General features: G+C 31.8%; 1 protein-coding gene across 1 annotated transcript in view; it reads left to right on the top strand.

The window, feature by feature from the left end:
* Window positions 1-14,371, top strand: part of LOC106708967 — a 30,454-nt gene that overhangs the window by 14,495 nt on the left and 1,588 nt on the right. Inside the window, exons 2-6 of the mRNA XM_045683685.1 lie at window positions 7,625-7,789; window positions 11,754-11,870; window positions 12,918-13,014; window positions 13,154-13,263; window positions 13,510-13,617. Coding sequence (XP_045539641.1) covers window positions 7,626-7,789; window positions 11,754-11,870; window positions 12,918-13,014; window positions 13,154-13,263; window positions 13,510-13,617 — 596 coding nt within the window. The 5' untranslated portion in view covers window position 7,625. The remainder of the gene's footprint in view (window positions 1-7,624; window positions 7,790-11,753; window positions 11,871-12,917; window positions 13,015-13,153; window positions 13,264-13,509; window positions 13,618-14,371) is intronic.

The following is a 14,371-nucleotide window of genomic DNA, read 5'->3' as shown; positions in this document are numbered from 1 at the left end:
CATCTGTGCCAAATTTCATCAAGATCTATTGAGACGTTCCGAAGATACCTTCAAACAAACATCCATCCATCTCATTATCAGCTCACTATACGTGCCCACTGAGGGGCTCGGAGCCTATCCCAAGTTAGGCGTGATTAGGCCATAGTCAACCACGCTGGCCAAATGCGGGTTGGTCGACTTCACACATATCATTGAATTTCTTCTCAGATATGTGCAGTTTCCATCACGATGTTTTCCTTCACCGTAAGAACGTCGGATAAATGTACATATGTAAATTGAGAAACGAACAACACATTGGGATTCGAACCCAGAACCTGCAGATAACAAGTCAAGTGCTTAACCCCTGAGCCACCGACGCTCCATCTAAACATTCGCATTTATAATATTAGTAAGATTTAAGTCTTTTTTTGATAATATTAAAAAAAACAATATTAATTAACCCTGCTAGTACCAATGTAAATAGTCATAAGCATTTATTTAATACAAATTAATAATTCATATTTACACACCTGCGAAGCTAAAATTACTGAATTTCGAATTCTATTTAACATCCAACCACAGAAATACTCGAATATCTGAAATTTCTCCAGGCGAAGTTTAATCTGCATTTAATCTGCAACTACTGGGAATATGCAAAATTATTGTTTCGGAATTAATTCATACATAAAGCTTATGCTGGATTTATAGCTTAAGCGGGAAGCCGTTTGAAGTTTTATGAATCAAGCAACAATACGTGTACGTCTATGGGCAGCGCTCGCTTCGCCATTTCAGCGAATTAACGTAGCTTGCTCGTTGCCACGGGATGAGATTTGTGTATGTTTTACTATCTTACTTTTTACTAATTTTATAAATGTGAATGCTTAGATTTTGGATGGATGGATGTTTGTTTGAAGGTATCTCCGGAACGACTGAACGGATCTTGGTGAAATTTCGCACCACAGATGTAGAACATAATCTTCCTACGTTTATTGCATCGCGGACGGAGTCGCGAGCGACAGCAAGTAATAAATAAATAAGATCTCAAAAAATACATGTAAAGAAAAGAGGACCTCTTTTCTTTAAGTCCATATTAAATACTTTTTTATGATTTGATTTTCCTTGTCAGAATGACAGATTTAATTTTATAAATTTCAGACATTGTATAAATATTGTAATTTTTAATTTTTGATTTTTAGTTAAAGTAAAAACGTTTTATGTTGTTTCTTTTTGTTATCAGCAACGCATATACGTTTTTGATTGAAGATTCTCTTTATAAAACAACATAACTTTTTACTTCGATTCAACTTAATGATGGAAAAATTAAAATTTGAATTCACCGTGAAGCCAGCGGAAGATGAAAAATCAAATATTATTTGTGTAACTTCTATTACAACAACCGATGGGCATATATTTGCAATACCTCTAGAACATCAGCCTATTCAATTACACAAACAGATAATGGAAACTTCAAATTATGCTAAGGTAAAAAAATCATTAACTAAACGACATCAATCGAGAAGAATTTGGATAACATTAACAGATAAAATAGCAAAAATATATTTAGATGAAGAACAAAATTTACAGTTTAATGATTTTTATTTGGAAGAGATATTAGAAAATACCAACGATGGCCGGACTTTATGTAGCAATAGCTCAGACCAAACAGTACATAGATTGTTAGAAAATTTATTCGAAGAAAAACAAAAAACTCAGGAAAGTCAGAATTTAGTTCATTTGGCAAAAAATTTTTTAATCGATAAATTTACTGGCAGAAATTCCAACGCATGTCAGTGGATTCAAGATTTTACTAAAGAATGTCACCGATTTCAAATAATTCAGGACAAACAGAAAATTGAGATGTTGAAAAACTTTCTGGAATCCGCCAGTCTTGATTGGTACAACAATACCTTGATCAATCTTACTGTGGACTCGGACTGGGACAAATGGGAGAAACATTTTTGTGAAACATTTGTTAACAAAGGGTGGTCGCCTATAAGATATGCTCTCGCTTTTAGATATCAAACAGGTTCTTTACTTGAATATGCATTAAAAAAAGAAAGATTGTTACTTGAAGTAAGGAAATCAATAGATACTGGAACACTTGTAGATCTTATCGTGCATGGTTTACCTACTTTTATAGCAGATAATATTGATAGAGAAGCAGTAAAGGAAACACATAACCTATACAGAGAAAATAACAAATGTCGAGGTACCAGATCGAGACGACATTAATAAAAAAAGAGTAACAGAAGAAGAAATTAAGATAAAACATGAAATTAATTTCAACGAGCATATAAAAACAGATGAATTTAAAATATTCATGAACCATCTAAACATAGATCAACAATCGGAAATTCACAAATTGATAGAAAAATACAAAGCAGTTTTTGCAAAGGATAAATATGACATTGGTACTGTGAGGGAATATGAAGCTCACATTGATTTGATGTCGGATAAATATTGCAGTAAACGACCATATAGATGTACAAATGAAGATAGGAGTGAAATAGAAAACCAAATATCGAAACTCCTAGAAAAGAACTTGATTGAAGAATCCTATAGCCCATTTGCTGCACCAGTAACTCTAGCGTATAAAAAAGAAGATGGGAGGAAAACTAGGCTATGCATAGATTTTCGGGAACTAAACAAAATTGTAGTCCCTCAATCACAACCTTTTCCCTTGATAGAGGATTTAGTGGTAAAAACAGTAAACTGTAAGTATTTTTCTACTTTTGATGTAAATTCAGCGTTTTGGTCAATTCCTTTAAAAATTCAAGATAGATATAAAACTGCATTTGTCACACAAGAAGGTCATTATCAATGGACCTGTCTTCCATTTGGATTAAAAACAGCTCCCGCTATTTTCCAAAGAATATTAAGCAACATTATTAGAAAACACGGACTGTCTAATTTTGCAGTTAATTTCATAGATGATATTTTAGTTTTCTCAAAAACTTTTGAAGAACACATATTGCATGTATCAAGACTACTCGAAGCAATATTAGCGGAAGGCTTTAGACTGAAATTTTCTAAATGTTCCTTTGCAAATAATCAAGCTAAATATTTAGGCCACATTATTGAGAACAATACAGTGAGACCACTGAAAGACTATTTAACAGCAGTAAGAGATTTTCCTATACCAGAAACAAGAAAACAGGTGCGACAATTTCTTGGAAAAGTTAACTTTCACCATAAATTTATACCAAACAGTGCAATTATTCTAGATCCCTTGCACAATTTACTGCGGAAAGATGTGAAGTTTATATGGTCAGAAAAATGTCAAGAATCATTTGATAAAATCAAAAGACTACTATGTTCGAAACCAATTCTAAATATTTTTGACTCGGAACTACCTATAATCATTTATACGGATGCTAGTGCCAAAGGAATTGGAGCAGTATTGAAGCAGACAGATGAAAATGGAGTTAATAAAACAATTGCTTACTTTTCAAAAAAATTAACAGAAGCCCAAAAGAAGAAAAAAGCAGTATATTTAGAATGTTTAGCAATAAAGGAAGCGGTGAAATATTGGCAACACTGGCTTATGGGAAAAGAATTCACAGTGTTCACAGATCACAAGCCGTTAGAAAATATGAACATTAAGGCAAGAACTGATGAGGAACTAGGTGATCTAACTTATTATTTGTCGCAATATAATTTCAAAATTAAATATAACCCAGGAAATTTGAATCAAGAAGCAGATTGTTTAAGCAGGAATCCGGTTCTAGAACCTAATGAAAATTCCGAAGATTTCTTAAAAGTAGTAAATATAATCACATTAGAAGATATTAAGAATGATCAATGTGCAAATTTAGATTTAAAAAATGAAAAACATATATTGGAAAAGGAGATTTACTACAAGAAATCTAAAGGAAAGAAAAAAATTATACTATCGGAAGAACTTAGCAAGACTCTAATAAAAGATGTCCACAATATTTATTGTCATATTGGAAGAACTCAATTAATGAATAAAATAACACCATTTTACACAGCAAAGAACATTATAGCAAACATTAAACAAATTTGTAATGAATGTGAAGTTTGTATTAAAAACAAATCCAGAAGAAAACCGAAGTACGGTTTGATGTCACATTTAGGTCCAGCAACCCGACCATTTGAAATAGTATCCATCGATACTATTGGAGGTTTCGGAGGATCTCGATCAACAAAAAAATATTTACATCTTTTAGTTGATCATTTTACAAGAAATGCTTATATTTTAACATCTAGGAATCAATGTTCTAATGATTTTATAAAACTGCTAAGAAATGTCACAGATAATTATAAGATTGATATAGTACTGACGGATCAGTATCCTGGGATAAACTCTAAAGAATTTAAAGATTTTCTGAAGAAGGAAAATATAAGTTTGGTTTTTACAGCTGTAGATTCCCCATTTTCAAATGGACTTAATGAGAGGCTAAATCAAACTTTAGTAAATAAGATAAGATGCAAAATAAATGAGAAAGAGAGAAAAACAGCGTGGACTACCACAGCACGAATATGTGTAGATAAGTATAATGAAACTGAACACACAGTAACTAAATTTGCTCCGAAATATTTATTAGAGGGAGAAAATGTGAGTATTCTACCAATAGAATTAAAATCAAAATTTACGGAACAGCATCTGGAAAACGATAGAAAACTAGCATTGGAAAATACTTTAAAATCTCATAATTACAATAAGAGAATATTTGATTCCCACAGAGAATATTATAAATTAGAAATTGGAGACACAGTTTACGTCGAAAATGGAAATCGTCTAAATAGAAAGAAATTAGATGAATTAAGAGTTGGACCGTACAAAATTTTAAAGAAGATTTCAAACACAATTTATGAGGTAGATACAGGACACAACAAAGTGGAATCGAATTTCTATCACATCACAAAACTAACCCCGGTGATTGTTGTAAGATGAACAATAATATTATCATAATATTTGTAATTGATTCCTTCCAAAAGGGGGGGGGGGAGATGTAAAGAAAAGAGGACCTCTTTTCTTTAAGTCCATATTAAATACTTTTTTATGATTTGATTTTCCTTGTCAGAATGACAGATTTAATTTTATAAATTTCAGACATTGTATAAATATTGTAATTTTTAATTTTTGATTTTTAGTTAAAGTAAAAACGTTTTATGTTGTTTCTTTTTGTTATCAGCAACGCATATACGTTTTTGATTGAAGATTCTCTTTATATACATTTTCTTATTATTCCACATAGCCTCACTATACAATACTTAGGTACGAAGTGGTTACTTTCAATATAAACCTAAAAATAGCCAGCTTTAATTTCACGCTTGCCATGGCAGGACGTGAGTTTGTCCCGACTACATTTAAAGCGGTTCAATGAACTTCGATTTAATATACCAAATCGAATACCAAACTAGAATTATTATATTTTCTGTTTAATAGACTATTTCTTAAAAAACAATTTTACTTTTATTTTTAACATAAAAAAATGTTTAACAAACTTATTTAATGTTTTCTTTTAATTATATTGTATATCTGTGCCAGATTCCAACAGGATCCGCTCAACCGTTTTGTAGATACCTTCAAACAAACATCCATCCATCTTAACTTTCGCATTTATAAGATTAGTACGAAGTATGATTTTCACGATCGTTTTAGTTTAATTAGGGATTTCGATTATCGGATTTATTTAACCAGCTTACACTCTTTTCATCGAGGGTGACTAGGCCTTAGTTAATTACTGATCAAGTGCGGATTAATATTTTTATGACTTTATAATTAAAATAATTTATTTCTTAATATGAACTAATTCTACATGATTTTGAGTAAAAATTGGATTCACCAAATATTTAGAAATTGGTACGTCGGATAATTTAATCCGTTTTTATTTGAGTGAGCTTTCAATGTCGAAACAAACTGACAAAAACAATTTGTTATTTCGGTTTTTTCAAGCAGAATGAGCGACATAAATCAGTTCAGTCATTTTATCTGTAGCCCGTCACAATAGAATTTACATACATATAAACCCACATACATAAAAACAAACTTATGTACGCGCGAACAATATTACTCTTTTGTCAGTAGGGAACAAAAGCAAAACGAATTTTGTGCTCTGGATCAAAGTGATGATAATAACTAGTTCAGAGTAGCTACATTTTTAAGACCATTAGTGTGAATAGAAGGAAGCGGTGTATGGTTTGGATATGTTATACGGAGGGATGATGACCATATATAATAACAATACGATTGAATGTGGATGGCTATAAAGTTAGAGGACGACCAATGAAAGTATGGATGGATTGTGTGAAAGAGTATATGCGTAAGAAGGGGATGAATTGAGATATGTTGAAAGAGATGTATGGAGGAGTACATACTGTGCCTACCCTCCATAGGGATGAGAACAGGTTCCACTATGAACATGAGTGTGAAAAGAAGGAATTAAATTTGTGTAAATAACAAAGTCAAAACGAAAACAATTTAGTTGTCCGACACATGTTTCAACCGAGCAATAAAGTTCGGTACTCGTAAATGTTGGGAAGCCCCACTTAATGTCGTGTATTACACAGTTTCAGTACATAAAATTCATTGTGGAATGTGTAATGAAGTTGTTATACTACGTGTAATACGTATGCAAATTATATTTTTAACATAAAAGGCGATATCTTTTCGTCTGACAAACTGGTGTTGTTTTTTCTTAGTTTTTCAATGCATCTGAGGAAAAGAGTTACGTCTCAAGAGGTTATTAGGAATTTAAATATTTTCGATGGTTGGGTAGATTCATGTCCATGCTGTTTCTACCCTACGACTTCATCCGCTGTAACATAAAAAAAATTAGCCCATGCTCAATTCCAGACTTTAATTCATCTCAGTTCCAAATTTATTCGGATAAATTCATTCGTTTTAGAGTAACGTCATAATAATTATTATAATATTAATTAATAATATAAAGAAAATGTATGTTTCATTTAATATTCCCCACTTTATAGAGTAATACTCGTAACAAAGAAGATAAGAAAACATCAGAATTGTAAAACTAAAAACCTTAAAAAATATAACATGAAAACTAAAATATATCATTAAAAGAAGTCCTTTTAGGCAAAGTTCCGAAGATACTGCTTCGTTTTGACATCTTATAATCTAAACATGAAAAGTCATTCGTATTCCTCCAGGAGTGGGATTAATATGGCTTATTGTTTTTATTCTAGTCTTTTTCGTTCAATTAAAATAAGCGATGCGAATAAAATACACAGTCAGGCTTTATTGTGACCGAATGTGCGTTCACAGTGTACCGGACAAAATTTGTTGACATTGGCAGCTCCTTTCAATAGTTTACGCCCTTTTCGGATCTATTCTATTCAGGTGTAAATATACGCACAGTAAATATTTCTGACATTTTTATTTAGACGAAATATATTAAACTTCAATAATATTGTTTTTTACACGGTCGCCTAATATTATTTTTAGTGAAAGCAGTATTATCACGTGTGGAAAAAAATGCTTAAGACATCTTTCGTTACTTAAAGAATGTGCTTAAATTTAATAATAAAACAATCAAATAACTGTTAACTTCTACAACGAATAAATTTATAAAAGGTTGACATTACGAAGATTTATAAAAAAAATCTGTCTGATTTCTAGTAAATTTTAATTAGGTTCAATTTCATTCGTTGTCAGGATGTGGTCAGTGTGGCGCGCGTGGTGCGTGTTGGCGCTGTTGGGCGGAGTGCTGGCGCAGAGAATCGACCAGGACGCCGTGCTCTCACCGCGTCCCCGCGCCCGCGACCGCGATATTACCAAGCCGGATGAACCGACGTGCGATCAACTAAAAGCTATGTGGAGGTATGTATACTAAAGGTGCGATTCCACTACCAAAACAATTGTGCATATAAAGATTATCGTTGTTCTTTGTAAAAAATGACTATGCGCACACGCTTTTCGACTGGGAAGACTGTAAAATGTTACTAGCGTCAGCTGTCCAAGAGAATGTTTAAAAAAAAAACTTGAGAGGTGTCAAGGGACACCCGGATGGAACGAATTTCCTTTCAATTAATTAGTGAAGGAACCAATGTTTATTCTATGAATAAAAACTTAAGTCTTCACAAGAAGTACATTTTATTTCTATGAATTGTCGTTATATATTGTCCCGTCGTTGTCATGGTGAAGTAGCGCTCATTCGTCTATAGCAAAAAGTGTCGTGACAACTTTTCGTAAGATTTTTTTCCGTCTAGCCCCCTTTCACAACCCGCGATAAGGAACTTCGTTCCAAAAAATAAATTAAAATGACATAAAAAGCTAGCGTATCGAATAACATTATCATAGTTAAAAGTAACAAAAAAAACTGGACTACTTTTTTCCTTTGTTACTGACATTGCTTTCCTATAATTATTATTGGTGGGCTTTGATTAAGTTATTATGTAGACTTACATTAAGTCTTATCGCTGGTGACAGGCTGACATAATAGACATAATAAGTATTGTGTTGAGGTTAACACGAAAAAAAGAACATTTTTATTCATCTTTCATTTACGGCCGGAATACACAGTTTATCGTTGGTTTCTGAGACTAATATATTGTTATCACTGTTTTGTCTAAGATAATGACAGGGATAATGATATGCATAGGTGGGCACAGTTAATCAAAAAGTTAACTTCGTTAATCGTTAATTCGTTAAATAAAAATTTAACTTCGTTAATCGTTAAAGCGTTTAATTTACGAAAATTTAACGCAAGTTAAAGTTAACAGTTAAAGTTAATTTTTGTTTATATCACGAGTATAAGGCGCAAGCGGGAAATGGCCATATGAATAATCTCCGAATCGTATGGACCGATTTCAATAGAACTTAGGCTATTTTTTTACTGAGCTTACGAAATCTCGGGCGATCGCTAATCCTATCTATAGTTTAGTTATATAATATACTAAAATATAATTTAGACAATAGGAGCGATGTACTAATGCCTGTACCATAATAATGACATAGCATGCACTAGTTACACACACTTATATACTACACTGACAATGATGGACAATTGACTTTTTCAGCCAATTTTTTTATCGACAATCCGACGTCACGGAATTAGAGAGCTAACTAAATTTAGACAACACAAATTTTCTATTAAACATTAAGACACGTGATAATATTCAAAAGAAAACAATCAAAACTTTTGTGCAGTATTTACATTTATCTGTTACTATTTGCACCCGGATATTCATTTGCTCATACTCCAACAACTGAACATTTAATTTTATGTATAATTTGGTAATATTTTTTATTTAGCTTTATTTTAGCTAAGGACCCACGAACAGACTTATCATTTTTTACGTACTTTTTATTTATTAATAAAACTTCTAACATCGGAGGAAACTTATTATATATAACATTGATAAATAAACTATATAACCAATCCAGTGATACATCTCAACGCATCAAACTATACAACTGAGATGCCTTCGATAACTTCTATCATCTAATGATCTATCGTCCGATCTATTGTTATATGTTAAATCAAGTTAAATTACTCTCAGTGTATAGAGCATAAGTTACACGACATAACGAAAACAACCGATCGAGGGTGATGTCTTCTCTCTTTCTTATCACCTTTAAAATCGTCAATATAAAATAAACTTTCGATATACGTAAAAAAAACGATGTCTTTTTGTAAAGGTCACTTGTGGCAACATTTCATATATTAAATTTAGTATAACACAGTTTAACATTATTTCACTAACATAATTATTTTATCTTTTTCCTCATTCTTTCTCGTTTTGTCGTATATCTTTTTTTTGTAAACAAACAAATTATCTTCGCTATTGTCTTTGCGCAGCGCACGTGCATCCCCGACCATTAGAAGGGTTGGGGCCATAAATCCATCGAGTTCGTTATCGTATTCTCTGTGCGGCTGTCCATTTGATCCTTTGTTCATATTTGTAAAATGTAAAATTATTTTTCGTTGACTATGAAGAAGCCCCAAAAAAACAAACGACGGTAATAAACACCTAAATCCCTTTTGTTTTTGAGGAACGTTTATTGCGTGCACATTTCGTCTTTCGAATTTTTAAATTTATTTTTCATTGTTTGTTTCTTATCTACGCAATGACAAAAAAATCCTATTTGTACGCTTTTTCAAATGAACCATAAACTATTTTTTTTTGTATTTTTTGTTTTTAAACTCCAACATTAAAATAAATATTTTTGTCTGCAACAAAGTTTAGTTTTATTTAAGGTACGACGTTGAAGAGTAAATGCACACTCGATTATTTTGATTGCAATTCAACGCAGTGTATATCTTTTTTAATAGATTTTACGTCTCCCGTATAACAATTATTGTATTAAGAGTAAAGTGTTTTCGAACCTTATGTTGATTTTATAACAAAGTCTTTTTCTAAAAAAAGTTATGTTAAATAAATGAAAACCAGTTTTAATGTGAATAAAATGTAATAAAGACTATTCGAGATATATGTGTAAATGTAAAATAATTATTAAACTTTGAAGGTGTCTAGCGCCTAAACTTCGCAATATTTGATATAGGTAAGTTTGTTTAAATCGTCACTATTTTCTAACAAGGATTCTGTGGTACTCTTTTGATCACGTCTATCCCGGCCGCTCGGTGTATTGTATAACATGCATCACACTCGCTCGTTCTCGTTCTCTCTCTTTCTCGTTCACCATTCGACTCGCCGACGGTCGCCGAACATAGCCGAACTTACGAATGTAGCCTGATGCATAATTTAAATAAAATGACAACACGTCAATAAGTGTCTATTGTAACAATTAACGGACTAAATTAACGGAAGTAGAATTTAACGGAAGTTAACAAGAGCGTTAACACTTTTTGAATTTAACTTAAAAGTTAATCCGTTAAGGAAAATGTTAACTTCGTTAATTAACGATTAACGGATTAACGAGTTAATGCCCACCTTTGATGATATGTTTTATACAGAGATTTTGGTCTCAGAAGCGAACGATTGGTGTGTTAAGATTATAACCAGTACAAAATAAGGAGAATTAAATAATAATAAAAACAACTCAAACAGTACCAAGTCCTTAACAAAAGTTTAGTAATTTATGATATTTTCGTATGAATTTTTGTTTTTACCCCCGTGAAAAAAACTTGTAGTCTAAAATTAAATGCAACAAATGACAATATTGTTTTAAAAATTCCAACATTAGCTTTTATTAAAAACACTTATTGGTAGAAAAAGCGGTAACACGTGCACTTTGTATCGTTGCTGTAAAACAAACTTCATTTGCATAATGGCCTCGTCAAGCTCTTAACCGCTTTATTTCGTTAAACGATCGAACAATATGCATAAAATTAATATAATTATCAAACATTCACCAACTACAATAGTTATTTTAAAATAATTTAACATTGCTTTCGGTGCGTTTTATTTAAAACTATATTTATGACTTTTTTCATGAACAAAATCATAACTTGTTTATAACTTAAGTTTATCATTGATAACTTAAGATTATCACATTTATTTTACGTTTAATTGTATAATAATATTACTTAAAAGAACACAAGGCAAAACATAAAAAAAATAAACACTAGTTAATTAAAAACAATTTAAACTAGACTACACTACTATTTTTTTATTTATTTATATTAACTATTTTTTTATTTATTATATTAAAAATAAAGTTACAATAAAAGTGTATATAAACCCACAACTATAAACGATTCGAGCAAGAAAACTAATCTAATGATATTAGCCTGTCAGTCAAAAAGTCGAATCAATTCCTAGCATATACCGATATGTTAGGAATAAGTAATTAATAGTAATTCATTTTATTTTTTGCACAGGTTTTCAAAGAGACAGGCGCGTGCACCGGAGATAATGAACGAGGTTAGCACCTACAGAGACCCGCTGATGTACAACGAGTGGCCCGTCTACACCGCCATGCCCAGAGCTGCTCCTAGGTGAGTGGAATTCGAGTTCAAATTGAAAATTGAATAGTAGGGGATTTCATATTGGAATGATAATCACAGTGGTAAACGGTAACTGGTATTTATTTTAGCAAGTCGGGAACAAGCTTTTGCTTTTTCTCAAGTGCTACAATGTAGTTAGTTTTGTTGTTTTAAGAGTTCAAAATCCAATACCGTAAAGGCTCGGAGCGTAACCAAAGATGTGAGAAAGCGAGAAAGAGAGAACAGAGAAAGAGTGACTAGGCCACAGTTGTTAAAAATAATTTGTAAATGTTTCATAAACTCGATAAATAACATTTTAAATCCGACAGTTTAGAATAAAGCGTTCGAAAACAATAGTAATTACTAGGCATAAGTTATATATGCTTTGGTCCAAGAATTTTTAATTTCAATAGATATGGAATGACGTTAAAGTTAGGTTAGGTTAGAAGAATAATAATGAAACTTTTTACATAAACATTTTTAACACGTAAAGAAATTACAAAAAGCCAAAAACCTCAGTTACAATACTTAGGAAAAAATCTCGCTTTTCAAATGTCTTAATTTCCTCTTAACATTCGTATTGTTATATTTCATTTAGTAAAGTATTCATTTATTACTTTTTACAAATCAACATTCATTTTGTCGTATTTCGTTAAAAGATTCCATTCACTCGGTGTAAATATCGCCTCGACCCACAGTTATAAGCGAAGTGTTTCGTAGGCGTGAATACAACGCCCCTAACAATAGCCACATTGTTTCAAAGTAAAGAGTATTAAAATCGGAGTCCTTCGTAAAGCATTCATTTGTTGACCGTGTATAAAATTAGAACAAACTTTTAGATAGTCTTTAGATGGAACGTTATTCATTTTCATAAACGTTATAAAGATCCTTGATAATATATCTGTCCTTCAATCCAAGGTAAACCATAAGACGTAATGTAACAGCTATGATTAAAAACATATGATTAAAAAGTGACAGTGTAGTCTATAAAATTTTAGTCAATAACTAAAGGTAACTAAATACCTTTAGGAAATCATTAAGATCATTCCTTTGTTGTAGGTTCCGATACCAGTATCAGGCGATGCCGCGCGAGGCTTACGGCCGAGTTGTCACCAAAGCTCCACCGAATGTTGTGCGCACACCGGATTATGATGAGGTAAAAAATAACATAGAAAAAAACAAATTCTATAGTAATATATCACATCTGCGTTTACAAAATCTTTAATCGTAATAAAGTTCGTAAATTTATAAATGAAAAAGAATTTACGTAAGGTAAATTTAAGAATTTGTTCCAGATGTTCGGAATGTTGAACGTGCCACACTCCTCGGGCAAGATCCTGCGCTACCCCGGCCCCTCCCGCCCCCGCGGACAGCCTTCTTTCATGGTGCCTCCGCAACGAGACCGGTAATGGCCTCACCTCATTAAAAAAAAGCCATTACTACCTTAACCAGATCGAATTAGACTACAATCGAACATCCCACTATCTAAAATTATTATTAAGGTGACAAAATTATTAACTACATCAGATTTCAACACACCAAAGCAGAGAAATCTGTCAAACCGTAATTTTGTATCTCCGTTTATGAATATGTGATATATTTAGAGTGACTTAGAGTAATTAAGAATAATATTAGAGTAAATTTCTCTTAGATTTGAGGCGCTGAAGAAACTGATCAGACAGGAGCACGTCCGGGAGCTGCAGAGGAAATACGAAACTGAACAAAAGCAAGAAATAAAAGACCTTACTTCTGGCCATGGGTATGTGATATACATATGTATTGTGAAGTTGTAATTAAATTGCTCTAGCTAAAAGGACCCGACCTATAATGTGAAGATTTGAATCTCAAATCTAAAAACATAGGTAGGATTAAATAGTATTTGTTTTTATTGTGAACATTCAAATTAAAAAATATTAACGCTAATAAACTTTCGTTAAAATCTTTACTTCTCTAGCGAGTTTTAACAGATTAATATCATTCACGATCCCATTTTTTTTTTTAAAGTAGTGTTTTTTTTTTTAATTTTACGTAATAATAATAGCATATAAAACCTACTTTATACAATGTATTTTCAGTCAAATGTATTTCTAATAAATGTAAATAACAAGTTGGTAACTTTAAAAAAAAACGACGCAGGACTCACTTCTAATAATAAAAATAAAAGTCACGAATACGATAATTTTTTAATATAAAAATTATAAATCTAGAGGCGTGCTTTGGGACCAGACGGCCTACTTAATTTTTTAATGAAAAATCTATTTATAAACGGCATTGAGGTCAAAGTAAAATAGAACAATGTCCCCTATAAATAAAGTTTAATAAGTTTTCGTGCGTTAAAAAGAAATTATTAATTTTTACGTGTAACTAGTAACTGATTAATGATTTACCATAATTTAATATATAAAATTCTCGTGTAGCGGCGTTTGTGGTTAAACTCCTCCGAAACAGCTTGACCGATTCTCATGAAATTTTGTGAGCATATTCAGTAGGTCTGAGAATCGGCCAACATCTAT

This window comes from Papilio machaon, chromosome 23, assembly GCF_912999745.1.
Source record: "Papilio machaon chromosome 23, ilPapMach1.1, whole genome shotgun sequence".
Classification (NCBI taxonomy): Eukaryota; Metazoa; Arthropoda; class Insecta; order Lepidoptera; family Papilionidae; genus Papilio; species Papilio machaon.
Note: the sequence above shows the minus strand (reverse complement) of the source record. Positions and strands in the feature narration are given on the sequence as shown.